The following is a 21502-nucleotide window of genomic DNA, read 5'->3' as shown; positions in this document are numbered from 1 at the left end:
AGGGTTTATTTCACTACAAAATACAAATGATTTTTTTTTTATTTTAGATTAAATTTCAATTTTAACATTTTTTCCCATTTTATTTTTAAAACAATTTTTTTTAATTTTATATTTTTTAAATTTAATGATTTTTTAATTATAAAGCAACTTATGAAATAAATAAAAACTATTTACAATAAAATTATAAAAATCATTTATATTTAATTATATAATAATAATTTGATTATTTGTTTAGGATCATAAAAAATAACAAACTTATTTTTTATTAATATATATAAATAAATTCTTTATTTTTATTTTTACATTTTTAATCTTATCCTTTAAATAAATAAAAAATTAATTTGAAATAATTACTTTATTAATTTTATATTTTTAATAATTAATTTTTAAGTTTAATCAGTTTTTATCTAACCAAACAAAAAAAATATTATTTACAATTAAATTATAAAAAATATTTATATTTAATTTTATAATTATAAAAATAAAATAATAATATTTTTAACTGTTGTTCCTGATATTGTTTGTACCACATTCTAAACAAATTGATCTTCAATATCGGTTTCTGAAATTGAAAAATTTAAGAGATGACAACTTCTCCTGAGATTGGAGAATATTCAGGTAATGGTTTATCTGTTATATTAGGGTAGTAAAAAAAATTAAGATATTTATAAGTTGAAAAATAAACAGCATTTAAATTAATTTATGGAATGAAAGGATAAATAGTAAATAAAACATTTAATTTTAAGTTATTTTAAAGGGTGGGAAAAGATAGTGGAGTTCTGTTGGATTTTCCTTCTAATTATCTATGTATATTTTAAAAATAAATGTGTAATGCTGTTCTTCCACAATTTAAATCTACAATAATTAAGGATAACATATGATCTAGTATCCTATTAACAATGTGAATACAAAATAAGTAATAATTGAAATTATTTTGTTTATGAGTTTATTGGTGTTCATTTTTATTATTTTGGAGTAAATTATTTTAGAAAATAGTGATATTAACTTGTTATGATTAGACAATTTTGGTGTGATCAAATGTTAATAGTAAATAAAAATATATGTACGTGTTGTAAATAATGTATATATTTTATTTCATTAGGATTATAATATTAATTGTGGTTGTGTTTCATTTCATTATTTCTTAACATATTGATGAAATAATTGTTGGTATTGATGGCAGTGATTGTTTTCACATAAGTCAATATTAGATTAAAATTAGATATTAAATAATTACTCCTTTTAAATTAAAATTGAGTTATTCTTTTATTTTCCATACAATTTTAATTGAGCTATACTTCACATATCAGACTATATAATCCATAATAATAATTGAAAATGTAATTCGAAATTTATGTAACATTCAAAATGTATAATCCGAGATGTAAATATACGTTACAGATTATACCATATGTAATATATATTTTTCATATTAAGGTTTTTAATATTTTTTCAATCAATGGTAATTAGGTCATGGGGGTGCAGGAAGGAAGAAACAAATGAATTTTGAGAAGCCCAATGTGCTTCCCCTTTCATTTTGATATGGGCGGTATAAACTAAGCCCAAATGTATCACCAGCACAAATAAGACTTTTCTTCTTGTACTTACACTATTACTGACTGCACTTCCATATTGAAAGAAAGAAATTAAAATACCCTCCACTGAGCCTAGCCGCGTTGTATTATTGTGACTGAACCTTTGTTATTGAGTGCATCTTCAAAGTCACTTTTTTGAAGAGTAAAATTATCATTTTCTAAAATTGATGGGTGCACAAAGAAATTGATTAAGTGATGGAAGAAATTGTCTTGAAAACAAATCAATCTTTATGCCTGAAATGTATAAGATTCTTATTTGGGAGTTACTCCCTCCATCTCTACACTCCCTCCATTTCTTCATTCTAATTTTACCCTTCCGTAATGAATTAGATTCTTTTGACATCCGTGCACGAATATCAATGGAACAAATGGACATCTTACGAATGGAGGGTGTATCGGAAAAATTAAAATATATTAAGATACACCAGTAGTACATGGCTCCAACCTTCGAATCACTTATTAGGAAAAGGGTCTCCTCCTAATCCTCCTCAATCTCCTTCGTCATTAGTGTCAAATTTAGTGGTCGCTTCTCTTTCTCTGGCGACCCTCTTAATTTCGGCAACTTTTCGGCGTTGCGGACATTCTTCAATGGCGAAAACGACTTTTGACTCCGCCTTCCTCTCTTCAATCTTGACCGTCACGGGAGTGATTGGGTCTTGGGTTTGCTCTGGGTTTTCCCTGCAAGTCTCGCGAATCCTAACGACGACATTGGGTTTTAAGGTTCTGTTATGGGTTTAATTTGGGGTTCTTGGGCTGGTTTTTCTGAGTGCAGAGTTGAAGATGAAGACGCGAGGGAGGAGATGACGGAGAAGAAAACGCCCGCGCAACGAAGTGATTTAGGTTGGTGAAGGTCTCGCAATGGAGATCTCTGGTGAAGAAGATGATCTCGTCGCTGTAGATGGTGCGATGACGTGGTTCTCATTGTGCGGCCTGGTGCGAGTAGCTCGTGGAGAGGTGCTTGTGCATTAATGGTGGAGGCGGCTCGCTGAGGACTGGTGGTGACGATGGTGGCGACGCTAGGGTTTGGCGGCATCAATGGAGAATTCACGATGATGGTTGAAGATGACGTCGATTTGCGATTCTGATTGTGGTGGCAATGGAGGTTCGTGGCGAGGTTGATGGTGGTGGAGATAGGGTTTGATGGCAGCAAGGTTGGTGACAACAACAAGGTTGATGGTGATGGAATTAGGATTTCTGTGTAGAAGGGGAAGCTAAAAGCTTACATGACAGGTGAAGGGATGTAGGAAGATTTAAGATTTAAGAAAAAGTAAATAAAATTAAATTATTGTAGGATATTTTTGAAATAAAAAAAGTAGTGTGAAGATGTAGGGAGGTGGAGGGAGTAATTCCCTTCTTATTTTTATATTCTTACCTTAGTTTAAGAAACAAAAGAATCATTTAATAAGTGTAACAAATTGTAATCTTATGTAAGGTTAAATCATGTCATTTTATTTTTATTTTTGTAGAAAAATTTTAAATTAGGTTTCTTTTATTTGTGTTAATTTAGTTTCTATTTTTGAAAATTTGTATCTTATAACACTGGCATTATAATGTGTTATTTGTTTTAATATCAATTGATGTTATATACTTATTTTATCATAATTCAGTTTTAATTTGTTTTAAATGAAATCATTTTGTCATTTTTTTTAAATTAAAATGAAATTTACCTTTTTATAAATATTATACAAATATTTTCATTAAAACTTATATTTTTACTAAATAATTTAATTGATATTTTTACTAAATAATTATAACAAAAATTAAGTTTATTTATATTTATATTAAACTTTAATTTTTTTTTTCAAAATTTAAATTAATTTGTTTCGAATGGTTATAAAATTATTTTTAAATTTTGCATTCGAATTTGTGAACTTGTTGTTTTTAAACCAACTTAAATATTTATATAAAAATTATGAAATTTTACATATTTGAAAAATATACAATTATTTAAAAGAAATAAACATTTTGTTAAATTTATTTTATTTTATGAGATATAATTGATAAACAAGACTGACATATTTATTAGTTGAAATTAATTTTCAATTTTTTCTTTTATTATTATTTTCTTTTAATAACTTTAAAATAATTTTAAATAGAATTTAATACCAAATATAAATAAAAATAAAGTTAATTTTAATAAAAATATTTTTTATAACATTTATATAAAAACTGAATTTTGTTTCAATTTGAAAAGAAAAAAAAACGGTTTAATTTAAAAAAAAAATATTGAATTGAGATAAAATAGAAATACAATAATAAAATTAAGACTAATAAGATAATAATATTTGAGATGTCAACAACACACGAAACTCATATCACATTGTTATTATCATGTGTAAGATGTTAACTTGATATATAATAATTAAAAAAAATAAAAAATATATGAATTTTTAAAAAACCACTTACTCATATGTGATATCTCTTTAATAATGTTAATAGATTATTAAAAGTAGTTACATCAAATTTCCAAAATAGACTTAAAAAAATCAACGAGATTTTCTACAAAAATAAAATAGAATGACATATTTAACCTTAATTTAAAATTAAAAAACATGTATTTATGTGACAATATCAGTATACATACATTCATAGACAAACAATAATAATAAATACTAAATCAAAAATTGTAAATGGAATAACTTACAAACTTATTTAAAACAATACACCATATTTTTAAGAACTAATGAGTCAGTTATATTTCAAGTTAACATTAATCTAAATATGATGTAATTGATAATGATTTTGTTTAGATTTAATATAATCATAGTTAATCTCAGTTCCAGTTCAGTCAAAACTGTTTCTTTAGAATCATAAATTAAAAACATATTTGATTTTCATACTAATTGGACGATCATATCATACACATTATATTTTTCATATTTGATACGTAAAAACGAGTTTCAACCTTGCTTATTGGAATCTTTAACTTTACATTTATGTATACTTTCTCTATGCTTGAAAGGAAAAATTATTGTTGGATTGGAAAGAGTACATTATATATTGAACACATGACATCTAATAATTTATAGCATTTGGAAAGTGATCTGAGAACAGAAACCAGAACTTACGGATAAATGAATGATAGATGGGATCAGAGTATCATTTGATTTAATGTAATTTCTTTGAGGACCACTATCTTTCTCTTTTATTAAAGGAAAAAGTCTTTTTAACAACTTTTTTTTGACAACTTTTTGACAACGCATACATAATATGATTAGTCTGTTTCAAATATTTTTTTAAACATAAATTTAAACAAACTAGTAAAATAATGACACATATTCTGTTGTTAAAAAAGAGTTGTCAAAATATCATTCTCTTTTATCAAACTCAAGTTTTTTCAATCATGTGAAACTCACTCTCAGACCATGTTTTTTTCTCTTAAATGAGAAATGATTTTTAGTACCAAATCGATCTATTCGCACACAAATCTATAAAATGATGTGATGTTCATTATTTATTAATTTTCCTCTGTATTCTTCGTCATTTTCTGCATCTTTCTTATTTGCTAATTAACACTAATAAATCGGTTCTTTCTATCACTTCGGTAAATAATATGTTTTATTTTTTCTGTTAGAAGCAATGTTGGAGATACATCAATGAGAAATGAAACAAATTTATGGTACATAAATAAATGTAAAATTTGTAAAACTGAGGTAAGTTTAAGTCAAGATAAAATCAAAATCATCTGAAATTTATTTTAAGGAGATTTATTGTTGTTGGATATATTATGTTATTTACTCAATACAGAAAATCCTCTAAGAGTGTAGTTAGAAATTGACATCATCTTTTATATAAAACTTTAAGATAACGAACTAATGTATCTTCAACTTATGAAGGTAGATTTTCTCATTTTTGCCTACTCATATTTATAATTCTAACAAACAAACTATAGACAATAATAACAAACTACATATAAGAAGCAAAACTATGGAGAAATTGGTCCCTAAACGACTTCACATTGAATTTGATCATGTGATGGGGGTAGGTGATAAATCTCAATTGTGGAGAAATTGGCGAGGATGTGGACATAGATGGTCTTATCTCTATGGTTTTGGTGAAGCAACGAAAAGTAGAAGGAAATGGGGAAATAATTAGAAAGAAACAAAGGTTTCAATTGTTGTAACATAGTCAAAGATTGGTGATATTGATGATGATGAGGATGATGGAGGATGATGGAGCATCCAAACGTGTGAACTGGGGAAGTGTAACTTGGCAGTTCTTCTAACATGATTTTGGATGGCTTATTAAACAATTACTAATGTTATAAATTTGATGGGATTTGATGATGATCATGATCATGATCATGTCAATAACAAATCATGGTTGGTTCCATCAATCAGTGTCATTATTATTGGGATTCAAAAGTCCACTTGATGTGCATCGAATTCACCACTTGCTGACTCTATTGCACGTGTGCCATGCATTAAGGACAAAAGTTCCTATGATCCTACACTATCAGTAGACCTCTCTCTAAAGGGTCCACCTCAATGCAAATCATAAAATCTCTCAATCTTTCTTTCAAATTTCCAGAATATATGGCACGGGGGAGCCATTCTCTTTCTATTCATTTGCTTCCATTATTGCATGCTAAAGACCTACCTACTCTTCACTCCAAAGCCAACCCAATCAAAATAACTAAACACCAAAGTAAAGGAAAAACACATTAATTTCTCATAGTTAACATTATTGTTTGTAACGTTGGAAGTTCCATATACAAGAGATGTAAACTTTATTTGTATATATTTTTAACTTAATACAAGAGTAGTGAGCGTTGTCAATATGAGTTGGAACTCAAGAGTTAATTTAATCTATCATGGATTTGGATCGGATTAGGTTTAAAAAAAAATTAAAATTTTGAGTCTGACTCATTAAGAACTTGACTCATCTGGATTGTTATTAAGTGAATTAGTAAACCAACTCGATTAATCCAATCAGACTAAGTTTGAATTTTTTTGACTCATTAATAAGTGAACCAAATTGAATTGATTCACTAAATGATTAATCTGTAATAAACCGGATCGGATTGGACGAGCTGACTGTTTTGACCGCACTAATCAGAATCATGATTTCACATCATCAAACGTGACTTGAGTTTAATCTGTATAAAATATTAACATTATTTACATCTAAAATCTTAAGACAATGGTTTAATATATTTAATTTTCTTATTTTTACTCTATATGAAATTTAGATTCGTACTTGAATTGTCAGCATCTTTTTTTGAGTTTTTTTTTTACCAACAAAATTTTTCAAGCATCATAGCCTGCTACTGAGAAAAAGAAAGAAAGTTCCTGAGCAACAACACAACCAACTACAAGATCTATACTTACTTAACTTGAAATACAAATTCAATGTTGGGATTCTGATTTGTTCAAAACAACGTTATTTTGACTATGTGAGTGGAATTACCCTGCTGTAATGGCCATCTTCTTGCACACACAGACACATCAAATGGTAGTGATAATATAGCTACCGACAGTAGGAACATAGAGTGGTGATTGACCACTCTATTGTTGTTAGTCAAATTTGAATTTTCCACTGATGTTTATATATACAAATAATATACATATTCTCCTCTCGTGAGCATGAGCTCCTACCTAGCTAGTTAACAATCTACCACTGAGGGAATCTAAAGAAAAGTTACCTACATAAACTCTCTTTTCCTTATGTATTCAATTAATCTGTTTTCCGAAAACTAAAAAGCTGAGGCTTTACACTCACTTTTTAATAAACAAACATATATAGGAGAAGCAGGGTTTATTATATAATCTTAAAGGAAAAGAATACCATAAAATGTTCATAAACAGTTTTTGCTTCAATCCAAATATAAGGTGCACCATTATGACAGACTCAGCAGCATGTAGGCACTGTTTTTAAATATTATTGCTACAGCAAATCCACCAATTATTTTTTTTCATTCATGTCATGTGCCATACAGCTTTCTTTGTTAGAAATTAGCTTATACACACATGGAGTCATTTATGATTTAAGGTTTAAGGTTTAGGGTTTTTAGATTTAAAAATTTGAATGTAAAATATAATTTTTCATTGATGTTTTGGAAGGGAATCATCATGCTTTTTCTTTTCCTTCTTTAATCATTTACTGGATTCGTCTAGGCAAGTGATGATCAAAAGGGTCTTCTTGTTTTTCATATATAGGTAGCTACTGAGTGAAAAATGACATCATGACTTATGAGTACTACAAACTTTATTGTTCATAGCATGCCCCCAATGAGAAACCTTTATGAGACCTGCTTCTTTTTTGTGTGTTTGGATACCTTTATGATTTACTTTTTTACAAACAAAATCCGACAATAAAATGGTGGGGTTAGAGATGGATCCCTCATATATGCAAGGATTTTCCATCCATGAATACCTGCTACCTTTTGTTTCTTCTTTTGAATGTCACTGGGCCCTTATTCACTCTCTTTTTGCTCATTCATATTCTCTTTTACCATGAAATATTACTGTTTCGAGTTATCGGTCAAGAATAGTTCGACACTCAAATCAGTCTATAATTCTGATTAATTATTATAATTGTTGAAAGTTTTACATCGATTAAAAATATAAGATCAATTTATAATATACAAGTAAATGTAAATTTTTAATTTTATAAAGTTAAGTCAAGCTTAAAGTTTAGAGTTGAATGTCTGAATAGTTATATGATAGAATAGCACGCAGCTATTTGGTTGCAAACTGTTAAACAAAGGTAATACATGGAGTCACATTCATTGAATTGAATGAATGAAAAGCTGTCAATTACACATTACACGAATGCATCATAAATAAAAACTTGTCCTAAGTCTACAGTTTTTGATTTGATGTTTCAAGAAGTATTAGTGGGCTTAGCTGAAACTTACCCATCTATCAGCAAAAATGAAGCAAACAGTAGATGGGACAGTGGCGAAGATTAATTTTGATATCATGGAATACTGGTAATGCACAGAACACAGTCACAAAAGTTCAAAATTATATAAGGCAAAAGGATCTTCAATCCAATCCTGTGTAACAATCTTAGAGTTTCATTTGTATGACAGATGGGGGAAGTGCTACCTAAAGTTGTTTTGTGTGTGTCTGCAAAAGGTTCATATGGCTGTACTGTAACTGTGTCCACAGAGTAGAAACATACTGTTTCACAGTGCTTAGGCCATTCAGACTTTCAGATGGAGAGATTTTTAATTTCAAAATTTAATTACTGAATTTTAGTTTTTTTTATTCAAAAAGCTTATTAAGAAGTTCTGGAAATTTGAGAGATTTAATAATATATTAAGACATATTATTATCAACCATAGAATTGCATCATTTGAGTTCTATGTGGACTGCAGACTATACTTCAACAGAATTTCTCTTCCTTTGTCGCATTACACATACAAGCCTTAATTACTTTCTTTTCTATATGCTAATCATATTCCTGTTTCTTTTCTATGTCCCATCAATCTAATCTAGCTCTATAATTAAACTTTTATGCTCCTGTACAATTTAACTATTTAATTATTTGTTAGTAGTTATCTACACACATGCATATATGCTTCACCAGAAAAGCACAAAATAGGTGGCTTCTCAGTCTCATGCCTGTAATTCTGTCATCAGAGAAAAGCAATAACAGATTTTTTTAATCTCAATATTTTCTGGTTTTAAAACTTAACTCATGATGACCACTTTGTGCAAATTAAGAAGGTGGATTACATATTTAAACTGTCTTTTTCTTTTTGTTTTGCTAGTTATCTCTTCTTGATTTCTGAACAAATTCCAATTCAATGTTTGAAAATACTGTAATTTTGTCCATACACTCATGACCATATCCTGCACAAATTATAATATAATTCTTAATGTATTAGTAGCTTCCATGTGCACTTTCACTTCTGCATCAGATTCCTCATACACTCCATTTATATTTAAACAAACCGAAATGGGTCTTAGTATTATTTTTGAAATAAATTATGTCCCTTTTGCTTATATAAAATTTACCACTCCGAATATCTCAGTGGTTTGAGTAAATTTAACACCAACTATGGATACCCAGATGAGATTTTGACAAAGGAAACAAACCCTTTCCTTGCATTCTGGAAAATCTGATCCAAATATGCAAGTTTATTGCTTAAAGTTCAGAACTTCTAAGGTGGCATGTAGCAACCACCACATCAATGGCTCATCAAAAACTGCAGCCACACAAAAGCGATGGACCACAAAACGGGCCTAGCTAATTAAAGGAAGAAATTATCTTCTTGATTAACAGAATACACAGCTATTTCACTCAACAATCAAAATGTCTATTCTGTTTGATTAATCAACCATCACCATCTATGAGGTAAGATAATTATCTTAATAGCCAATTTCAAAAAAGTGCTAAAGTCATTTTACTAGCCCTGGTATGCTTACTTGGCCATGCCTTGTTTTCTGCTAATCTCCGCAACTAAATAAATACATGAACATGAAAAATAATTACTATTGCCAAATAAAAGTAAGAAACAAGATACTATATGTGTCCACGTGGGGAACAAAGATGCAAAAGTCTTCTTTACGTGATTTTCACCCCTCCACCAGTTTTATGTCTCACAGTTCACTATTACTGAAACACTATCTAACAGAAACTAACAAATTGGATTACGTTCAGATTGCAAATTTGACAGAATTTCAACTCACTGGTTTGGCAGGTTAATCAAGATGAACCAATATAAAGTGAAGTTTAATTTGACATGATTGAAAAATAATTATATCTCTTGAGTATGTGATCAAAATTTGATTTCCAAATATATGTGTATAGGATAACATATGTTGAGAAAAATCAGATCACTATATGAATTTCATTATTTCAATTCATTAGTCTTTACTTCTGTTCATGAATACACAGAGTTTCCGAAAAGAAATGAATAAAAAGAGATGTTTGGCTCAATAAAAACCAACAACCATCATCATGGGTATGGACAAGTCCTTGTCATTGAACAGGAACATAGTGCAGCAATAAAAGAATGAGGAAGCTGGCTCTTGTGTTCAGAGCTTCTTCTCTTCCTCTATAAACAATTCATAGGATTTCCCCCTCCACAATCCCAAAACAGATCACTTCTCTCCTCTAAGCAATGTCTTTAAGCTTGAGGAATCTCTCACCTTCTTCCAAAATCTTCTCCCTCTCTTTGCTTCTTTTATTTCATTGTTGTTACTCCCAGCTTAATGAGCAAGGCCAAGCTCTTTTAGCATGGAAAAACAGTTTAAACAGTTCTGCAGATGCATTAGTATCTTGGAATCCTTCCAGCACAACCCCATGCAATTGGTTTGGGGTGCGCTGCAACTTAGAAGGAGAGGTGGTTGAGATAAACCTGACTTCAGTCAACTTGCAAGGCTCGTTACCCTCAAATTTTCAACTTTTCAGGTCCTTGAAGATTCTTGCCCTCTCAGCAGCCAACATCACAGGCAGGATTCCCAAGGAGATTGGAGACTGTAAAGAGCTCATTTCCATTGATCTCAGTGGCAATTTTCTCTTTGGTGAAATCCCAGAAGAAATTTGCAGGCTGAGCAAACTGCAGACTTTAGCTCTGCATACCAACTTTCTTGAAGGCAACATTCCATCCAGCATAGGAAATTTATCGAGTCTGGTGAACTTGACACTCTATGACAACAAACTGAGTGGCGAAATTCCAAAGAGTATTAGCTCATTAACTGAGCTCCAAGTGTTGAGAGTAGGAGGGAACACAAACCTTAAGGGTGAGGTGCCATGGGATATTGGAAACTGCACCAACTTGGTGGTGTTAGGCCTTGCAGAAACCAGCATTTCTGGGAATCTTCCTTCTTCAATAGGGATGCTGAAAAGAGTTCAAACCATAGCCATTTACACAACTCTGCTGTCAGGCTCTATACCAGAAGAGATAGGGAAGTGCAGTGAGTTGCAGAACCTGTACTTGTATCAGAACTCAATCTCCGGTTCAATCCCAAGTCAAATTGGAGAGCTCAGCAAGCTTAAGAATCTTCTCTTGTGGCAAAACAATATAGTTGGTATAATCCCAGAAGAGCTTGGAAGCTGCACTCAACTGGAAGTCATAGACATGTCAGAAAATCTTCTCACTGGTAGCATACCAACCAGTTTTGGTAAGCTATCAAATCTGCAAGGGCTTCAACTGAGTGTTAACAAGCTTTCAGGCATTATACCTCCTGAAATCACAAATTGCACTTCCCTGACTCAACTGGAAGTTGACAATAATGCTATCTCTGGAGAGATTCCTCCTGGTATCGGAAACTTGAGAAGCTTGACTCTCTTCTTTGCATGGCAGAACAAGCTGACAGGAAAAATCCCAGATAGTCTTTCTCAGTGCCAAGATCTTCAGGCACTTGATCTCTCTTACAACAATTTAACTGGTCCAATACCCAAACAACTTTTTGGACTGAGGAACCTCACTAAACTGCTGCTTCTTTCCAATGATTTGTCTGGCTTTATACCACCTGAGATAGGTAATTGCACAAGCCTCTACAGGTTGAGGTTAAATCACAATAGACTGTCAGGTACAGTTCCATCTGAGATCACCAACTTGAAGAATTTGAACTTTTTGGACGTGAGCAGCAATCATCTTGTAGGGGAAATTCCTCCTACACTATTCAGATGCCAAAACCTTGAGTTTCTGGACCTTCACTCAAACAGTCTTATTGGCTCAGTTCCAAACAATCTGCCCAAAAACCTGCAGTTAATCGACCTCTCAGACAACAGGCTAACAGGTGAACTGAGCCATTCCATTGGTTCATTAACCGAGTTAGCCAAACTCAACTTGGGAAAGAATCAACTCAGCGGAAGCATCCCTGCTGAGATCCTATCTTGCTCCAAGTTACAACTTCTGGACTTGGGAAGCAATAGTTTCTCTGGAGAAATTCCCGAGGAAATTGCTCAAATTCCTTCACTAGAAATCTTTCTCAATCTTAGCTGTAACCAGTTTTCTGGTGAAATTCCACCCCAGTTCTCCAGTCTTAGAAAACTTGGAGTGCTAGACCTCTCCCACAACAAGCTCTCAGGGAAGTTGGATGCTCTCTCTGACCTTCAAAATCTTGTTTCGTTAAATGTTTCCTTCAATGACTTCACCGGAGAATTGCCTAACACCCCATTCTTCAGGAAGCTCCCTCTCAGTGATCTCACAGGAAATGATGGCCTCTACATTGTTGGTTCTATAACTCCGGCTGACAGAAAGGAAGCCAAGGTTCATGCCAGGTTGTTTATGAAAATTATATTATCCATTCTCTTAAGCTCCAGTGCAGTACTAGTACTGCTCACAATCCATGTCTTGATTCGTGCTCATGTTTCTAACAAAGCACTCATGGGAAACAACAATTGGGTGCTAACTCTGTATCAGAAGTTTGAATTCTCAGTTGATGATATTGTCCGGAATTTGACTTCATCCAATGTGATTGGCACTGGAAGCTCTGGAGTTGTGTACAAGGTTACAGTTCCAAATGGCCAAACACTAGCAGTGAAAAAGATGTGGTCATCGGCAGAGTCAGGAGCATTTACTTCCGAAATTCAAACACTGAGTTCAATTAGACATAAAAACATCATCAAGCTTCTGGGTTGGGGGTCCAGCAAGAACATGAAGCTGCTGTTTTATGAGTACCTCCCTAACGGAAGCCTGAGCTCATTACTTCATGGTTCAGGAAAGGGAAAAGCAGAATGGGAAATCAGATATGATGTTATGGTAGGAGTGGCTAATGCACTTGCATATTTGCACCATGATTGTGAGCCTTCCATATTGCATGGAGATGTCAAAGCCATGAACGTGCTGTTAGGTCCTGGCTATCAGCCTTACCTATCTGACTTTGGCCTAGCTAGAATTGCAAGTGAAAATGGTGATTGTACAAATTCCAAGCCAGTTCAAAGACCCTACCTTGCTGGCTCCTATGGGTACATGGCTCCAGGTACTTTTTTCTCACCAAGTTTGAATTAGTCAGTTTTTTTTTTCAGTACTTGCACAACCCTTTGAAACTGAACTAACTTTTGTTTTTTTGGTATGAGTACAGAACATGCATCTATGCAGCAGATCACTGAGAAGAGTGATGTGTACAGTTTTGGGGTGGTCCTACTTGAGGTCCTGACAGGAAGGCACCCCCTTGACCCAACACTTCCTGGAGGTGGTGCACACTTGGTTCAGTGGGTTAGGAACCACTTAGCAAGCAAAGGAGACCCATCTGACATTCTTGACCCAACACTCATAGGAAGAACTGATTCCACTGTGCATGAAATGTTACAAGCTCTAGCTGTCTCATTTCTATGTGTCAGCACCAGAGCTGAGGACCGTCCAACAATGAAGGACACTGTTGCAATGCTTAGGGAAATCCGATTTGCTGAGGCACCAACCACAGCTTCTGATGCATCGAATGGAGTTTCAACAGTGCATGCTTCTCCATTACCTCTTAAAACTGTAGTTTCACATGGAACTTCTAAATGTTCCTTTAATTTTTCTGAGGACTCAATCTGTTGAGCAAGCTTGCTATTCTTGAAGAAAGTATGAATATGATTCACATCGTTTGTGCATAGTAAAATGGAATGTCAGTTAGAGCTGCTCACGATTACTACAGTGCTCATATGTAATCTAAGATATGTGCTGCATATTTCAAGAAACCATGTGTTGGATACAAATAAAAAGCATTCTAGAATATAGAGAGCATTTCACCCAGAAAATTCAACTTCAGGCTACTTGGTTGGTCTTTTACTGTTTATATTATCCTTTAGAAATTGGTCAAATCCATGACAAATAGCTACATGTGTTGGATTCTATTAGATAATTTCTTGCTGCTTCGAAACTCAATCATCCATCAAGAGATGATATTAATTAGAATGATTATTTTTTTTTAAATATTGCAAAGAAAATACTTTTATTTGGTAGATCTTCGGCTTATATCACAATAAAAAAAAATAAACTTTAAATTTAACTCAATTTTACGTATGAAACTTATGTTCAGTTATCCGACTGGTTGTCATCTCTTTCCTTGGTGAAGTAGGTATATCCGTTCAAAGGATGATGACATGGTCCCATGTTGAATAGGTCACATGTGGATGTGCTGTCTGAAAGAGACTTTGCAAAGATTGAAAAGTGTTTTGGGAAGGACATATATGAAGTTAGGGATGAAAGTATGTGTATCTTAATGAGACGCACATGTATCTGTATCTGTATCTGCAGGACCATTACATTAATACTCTGAAAAAGTGAAAGATAACATGTATAACAGATACATCACTAGTTCTGCCGCATATGCACATTGCAAATACCAACAACCAACTTTTGTTATCATTTGCAAAACCTTCTTTCCTTCTATTTTATAACATTATTTCTTTGAACCACTTTTTGGCATTTCTAGCACACAAAATAATTGAGAAGCAAGAGTTTGTGGTATTAGGTCATAAAATAAAACAACAAATCCGTGAAAACAATAGGAAAATAACATTCTAACTATAATTTTAAATATAATAATTTAACATATACACAAATATAAATTATAATACAAACTTTAAAATAAGAAAGTTATTTTTAACTTTTAAATGTAATTATTACTGTTATCAAATGGATTGACCCTTAACACTTTCTCCACTTTTTTTCCTTTAAGCTATTTAGTTCTTCGGATTATAGTTTTGTTTTCTTTTAATTATATATAAAAAAATTGAATTCAAATACACGATTTACAACAATTTACACACTAAACCAGATAAACGAAATCCTTAGTATATTATTCTTTTAAACAAGTTAATCCAAACACAATCATATAAAACTTGTTTGAGTGCTGCTAGTGAAGAAGTCTGGAACAGCACGTTTGCATCCAACTAGCCCTGAGTCTCCACTCTCCATCGCTTTATGAAATAATTCAACAGATGCCATTATATATAATTAATGGCACTCATTCTGCTCTAGATAATCCATAATACAAGTTGATGGATGAGTGTTATTGGATAGACATGTGGATAATCTTTCTTGCATAAGCACACATTTAAAAGAAGCACGCATCATCAACTTTTCTGGATCATATCAAATCAGCACCATATCTACAAGAATTGTTAGTGTGGAATACAAGTACCACCTTCTTAGTGGTGTCTCCTGCTTTATCTCAGCCTCAACAAGAAGAAAAGTATCTTCAATGTACCCAGACAAGTTTGGCCTTGTGTTCAGATGCCACAAGCCTTGAGAGCAAATTGAAGCAATGAACTTCAAGTGTTATCAGCATTAAGAGCCAAAGGAGGCTTCAACCCTACCACCACCATATTACACAGTATACACTTCAAGATACATGTATGGAGCCCACCAATCAATTTCCTGATTACCATGAATTTTGGATGTCGTAGTTGTGCACTACGGAGAATTCTGGTCCTGCCTGTCTAATTTCTTTAGCATCAAGTTAATGACATTCCAGTCAAAACCACGATACTGAAGCCACCGAACGATTCTTGATTTTCTTGTCTCCTTGGGAACATTCGGACCTCTGAACCACTGCTTTGAGACTTGAGTATAAAGATGATCCAAGGAATGTTTTGACAAGCCAATAACTGACTTGTGATCTTCGGCGCAATCATTGTCCTTAAAGACCACTTCCACTGCCTTCTCAGCATCAGCTTGACTAACACCCTTCTTGAACAGTGCCTGCCACAACAATAGCAGTCCATCACACAAAAGTATTTCCCTCGGATAATAATAGCAGAGCAGGTATATGGCAAGTCAGTATTGTAGGTTTGCGTGGTGAAAGGTTTGTGTGCCTTGGCCTTGCCTTGGCCCACAAGTGAAGAACCTTTAAGCAACCACTGGTCTGGTGCTTCCTACAAGTGCGTTTGGATCATCTAAACTTAAGGAAAACTATGAGAAGAGAAGATCGAAGCCTTCAACCATTTGTTTTTAACCGTTTTAGAGGAGGGAGAAGGGATTAGGCTCAATTCAATCAAGGAAACTTTTGTATATTACGAAAAAGAAAAAAACCAGATAATTTAAAATGAAATAAATTGAGCCCTTGACAAGTAGTTAAGTAATAGACGAAGTTATTCCATCAGATAAATTACAAGGGAGAAGAGTTGAGTCACGTATTTGTTGAAAAATTCGTTATGAAAAATAATCTAAAGCATGACACAAGTAAACAAGGCTAAAGACATAATTAAACTACAAAACTTGTAGGGAAAAATAAAAATACAGATTACATACACAAGCTAAATTTTCAGATACAGATAATTACATATACTAGAAAATTATACAATTCTTATTACTATCACATTTGTATTCTCGTAGTAATTGCGGAATGAAAAAAAAGGGTAAGTACACACAGGTCTGCTGAATTAGTAAGACGCTGTCATAATACACTACTTCTTTCCCTTCTAATTCTATATTCTAGTGTTAAAATGATGACAAATTTTAGCATGCAAAGTGTAAGCATATCACTAACAAAATTATTTCCTCTTAAGCACTGAAACAAAATGAAAATCAAAACAAAAACACGGGAAAGTATTGATCAAGAAAAAATGCAAAACCGAACAGGCTGTATAAGAAAGCAAAAAGTAGTAAGACAAAAAAAAATATAAAATAGAATAACTTACTTGTTTGATCCGCCTTGGTCCCCAACTTGATGAAGACCATCTTGACTGAGAAAATGATTCAGCATACAACCTATCATTGATCAACCCTCTGATACAAAAAAGGTTAATTAAACTAAGCACCCCAAATAAACAAAAGTATGATGTCTGCAAACTCGGTTTATAAATGACTTAAAAATTATATTTTGAAAATTACTGCAAAATATTGTATTACTAAATGTGTATATGCAAGCTTTTGAAAAAATTAAGATAAATGTACCACTCAGGTTATTCTGTACAGAACAGAATTACTTTATCTGCATATATAAACTAATAATATAAAACTCATTATAGAATATATATATATATTAGAACAGAAATCACATAAAATATATTAATCTCTTTGAGGTAACTGGACAAAAACTCGATGAAAACCAATTTAGAAAGTACTTGTCTGAAAGCAAGTAAAGCTTCAAATAAGAGGCGTTTAAAATTGGTTAAGAAACAACAGCTCCACATTTTTTATGTTGTAAGTTACGTACCTTCGCTGGAACTTGTTTATCACAGCATCCACTGAATTAGGAGAGAATCTCTTTCCAAGCAATTTCTTTCTTAACTCAAGTGCTGTGAGTGCCCTATGGAACAGAGAGACCAGTACGCTTAAAAGAAAATACTGCATTTTATATTTGCACGCTCCACTTTCCAAAAGAGAAAATATACCAGTTAGCTAATTATTGAAAAATTTATTCTCCTTGTTAACAAGTTGTAGGCAAATACAACCCAAGGAATTCATGGTTAATGACAATTTCCTAAAGTATTTCCAAAGGCTTGTCACACTGAGTAAAAGTTAGAAGGAAGTTTTGTCAACACCGATGTTAAAAATTTGATTGGATTACATTAAATAGGAAATATGATATGATTTGATTACATAAAATCGGGAAATGTCGTAACAAATGGTTCTCATTATTAATAATTAATTTTTTTCTTTATTACTCTATCTCTTCTTCATTATAAATAAGAATATTCGTATGTGAGCACTCAACACACAATTGCAAGCAATCCTTTCAATAAGGGAAAACAGCAACGATTAACTGCAAAGTCATACTAGCATGACGAAATTTAATTTTTCTTGCACTTAAAAATCAACAAGCATCATGCTCGCCCATATTTGGTTTAGAAACTCTTCTATTTGATTGATTATATAGTTTATAGCTAGTCAAGCATAAAAAAAAAAAAAAAAAACTAAATCTTTAAGAAAATTGAAGTGGAAAAAACAAACCTAGCAGCAAGTAATTTAACAGCAGATTCCTCAACATCACTAATAATTTTGTCAATTTGTATCAAATCCTGGTCACCAGAGTCTCCTCCTTGATGGATAGTCAGCTCTGCAACCTCTTCAATTTGATCGAAAGAACCTAAAATCCCCAAATTACAACGTTCAGAATCCTTCCTTATAGCAAATTTTTAATCCCATGCCAAGTATAAAATTTAATTTGAAGGCTTAAAATCACAAATCTTTTGTGTTTGGCTGTAGGTAGTGGTGTAATTCCCCCGCATCCTGCATGGTGAAGCCCAACTAACTCCCAAACAGTGAACTAAAAACATATCATATTAGATAGAAGTTAACCTTGTTCACTGTCATCAAAGAAGTCAGAGCAAATTTCATTCGCATCTTGAGACATTTCACAATGGGCAATTGTTGCATGCACATCTTTTCCACCATTTATCTTGAGCACATTAACATCGGAAAAACTACAACATTCCCGACTTTTCACTGGCAGAGCAGTTTCAGATAGTTTCACCCTGTGGAACGTACTAGCAATGTACCTAACCGAAAGAGAAGAACTGAAATCTCTGCACTTCACGCACGCAATCGGCGACTTCCAAATGCTCCTATTATTTTAATACCAAAACAAAAAAAATTAGAACAATGGCCAAAAATGTTTCAGAACGAACAGCCAAAGCTGAAAACGGGAGAAAGAAGTTACCGGGAAATTGAAAAAAAGCGAGAAGGAAGCTGGCACGATACTTTGAACACCATGTTTCCCGCGAAACCTGCCATGTTCATTCAACCGAAGTTCGTGCCTACCAAATTCAAGGGTTTTCATAACTGCATACTTTCTCCAGTTATTTTCTTACACTCGAAATTTTGTTTTTGGACTCATATTTGGGTCGGCCCGGATTAGCTCCAAGCCCATTCTTCTCAAACACCCAATCTGTTTACTATTTTTCTCCTTGCACTCCTATAATTTCTTAGCGCACCCCATTATTTTCAAAATATCATTTTATCTTTTGTACAGTGAATTCTTGATCACTTGTTCTAGAAAATTTTCAGATTTTTTTTTTCAATTAAATATAATTTTTTGAATGTAAATTTTACATTTCAGAAAGATTATTCTAAAGTAAATAAGAAGTGGTAGAAGATTCATTTTATAATTTAACTTATTAAAAGTCATATCCACAATAATGAAGCTAATTGTTTAGTTACTAGTTTTATATACATGATATTTTTTACAACACTTTTTTAATAATATTTTAATATCATCTACATGTTATTTGATCTAAAATTATTTTAGAACTAATAATAATAATAATCATAAACATCAACATAGAGTAATAACAAAATGATATATAAACGACGATGTTAAAATATTATCATTATCCCATTGAGATATATATGTTTATAAATTAGGTAAAGGAAGAAAGGGGAAAGACATAAAGTTGTGAACAAGTCTATGTGAAATGCTAATAAAGAAAGACTTTTAGTTTGCTACAAGAAAGGAGAAGAAATAGGTTTTGGAAGCAGAATGAATTTCAAGCAGTTCTCCAAGCATAGAGAAAATGGCAAAATCCTGTGGTGCATGAATTATCCTCTAGTAGTTCAAGTGTGCTGCTATCTCCAGATCTTTCTGGGCATTCTCTGTCGTTGGTAGCTTCCAAAAATCCTGGCTTGAAAACGAAGAAGGCAGGGCTTGGACCAATGTCATTTGTAAAAAGCCAATCATGCACATCCCAAAAGATTTGCACTGGAAAATTGTTCACCATCACTATATCATTCCCTCTGAATCTCCAATGCAAGTTCATTACTCTGCTTGTGAGCGTACCATCTATGGTAATCCACATTTCTGGATCATCAGGACCAGAAAGGGAAGTCTCAATCACAACATCATGTTCTGTCTTACCATTTTCCAGAATGGCTCTGGTACAAAACACCTTCTTCCCATACACATTGTCTCTCTTGCATACCAAGGTAGCTTCTTCTGGGGATGGTTTTGATTTGGTTCTTTCAAAAGCATCATTCTGTAAATCTCCCAACAACAGAAGCACCTCTTTCTTGTAAACCAATGCAACGTAATAACCTGAGTTAGGCTGTGGACTTGTGGAGAATTTGGCGTGTCGGAGATCCCAGTAAATGTCTACTCTTGCACCTGCCATTTCAAAGGACCTGAGGCCCTTTTTCCCCCAAGCATGTCCGGATTCCAAATCAATCTTGCAGGAAAACTTGTTTTCTTCTAATGTGTTATCCACGTTCACGGAAAGGAAATGCTCCGTGCTGTCCTTGCACCATGAAACTGTTACGCTTCGCAATGATTCTGCTACTTTGGTTTGATAAACAAAGGTGACAGAATTCTGAGGGGTATCTTCTTCTCTCGTTGTAGCATCCGTGGATGTTTTCAACCTGGATGATGGTTCTTGCAAGGTTAACACCACAGGTTTTACAAGAGAATGAGCCATTGACCATATGATTTGGACAATTCTGGATTGAGACTGCAAAATTTATGTGATTTTCTCCAATGGTCAGAGAGAATTATGATTGGTAAACCCATCATAGATGCTTCTAACAATGCAACAACAATGCATCATCTTAATTTCACCCCTTGTGTATTCAAAACCCGAACAGTTTCTTAACCAGAGGGGTTTTCTTTTTTGTAGAATTATTAATCAGAGGTTGAACGCTAAATGCATGCAATTTTAGGAAATTATGTGCAACAGTTGTAACGATCTGAAACACGTGAAAACTAAGACATGGTTTGAGGAACAAAATCTAGGCTAAGGTTGTCAATGAGGTATATCAAGAACAGAATATCCTTTTTATTGCTTTTATCTATTAATAGACTAACTTCTCACAAATTGAAAAATAGAAACAATTTGTACTTCTAACTTTAAACCTACTAGAGCCGCTTTTTGAAAGATTTTCAACCTAATTAATTTTAGTAAATGTCACATTTGGAAAAAGAAACCAGCAAAAGAAGGCGCTGCTCAATACTAATTTAAATATAGGGTGGTGCTTTGTGAAAATCTTTGTAAATATATATAAAGTTACAAATACAAAAGAATGAAGTTAAATTTAGCATAAAAGTAAGAAACAAGTCATTATCGATCATCATATTGGAAAT

The 21502-nt window shown here is 32.8% G+C and overlaps 3 protein-coding genes across 3 annotated transcripts; 1 reads left to right on the top strand and 2 right to left on the bottom strand.

The window, feature by feature from the left end:
• The first annotated feature begins 10488 nt into the window (after positions 1 to 10488).
• Positions 10489 to 14218, top strand: LOC106765061 (LRR receptor-like serine/threonine-protein kinase). Its single transcript, XM_014649553.2, has 2 exons — positions 10489 to 13480; positions 13583 to 14218. Exons 1-2 carry the CDS (start codon positions 10672 to 10674, stop codon positions 14041 to 14043), a joined length of 3270 nt encoding a protein of 1089 aa, XP_014505039.1. The 5' UTR covers positions 10489 to 10671; the 3' UTR covers positions 14044 to 14218.
• A 1048-nt stretch (positions 14219 to 15266) lies between these two features.
• Positions 15267 to 19243, bottom strand: LOC106764113 (regulatory protein RecX). The gene is made up of 6 exons (XM_014648339.2): positions 19094 to 19243; positions 18733 to 18998; positions 18385 to 18520; positions 17648 to 17740; positions 17130 to 17217; positions 15267 to 16191 (listed from the first exon to the last, which is right to left on the bottom strand). The coding sequence occupies exons 1-6, from the start codon at positions 19171 to 19173 to the stop codon at positions 15904 to 15906; spliced, it is 951 nt and encodes a 316-aa protein (XP_014503825.1). The 5' UTR covers positions 19174 to 19243; the 3' UTR covers positions 15267 to 15903.
• Positions 19244 to 19836: 593 nt separating this feature from the next.
• Positions 19837 to 20966, bottom strand: LOC111241795. The gene is given in 1 exon segment (XM_022781678.1): positions 19837 to 20966. A coding segment is annotated over 1 exon segment (1047 nt). The 3' UTR covers positions 19837 to 19919.
• Positions 20967 to 21502: the final 536 nt, after the last annotated feature.

Source organism: Vigna radiata, chromosome 6, assembly GCF_000741045.1.
Source record: "Vigna radiata var. radiata cultivar VC1973A chromosome 6, Vradiata_ver6, whole genome shotgun sequence".
NCBI lineage: Eukaryota > Viridiplantae > Streptophyta > Magnoliopsida > Fabales > Fabaceae > Vigna > Vigna radiata.
Note: the sequence above shows the minus strand (reverse complement) of the source record. Positions and strands in the feature narration are given on the sequence as shown.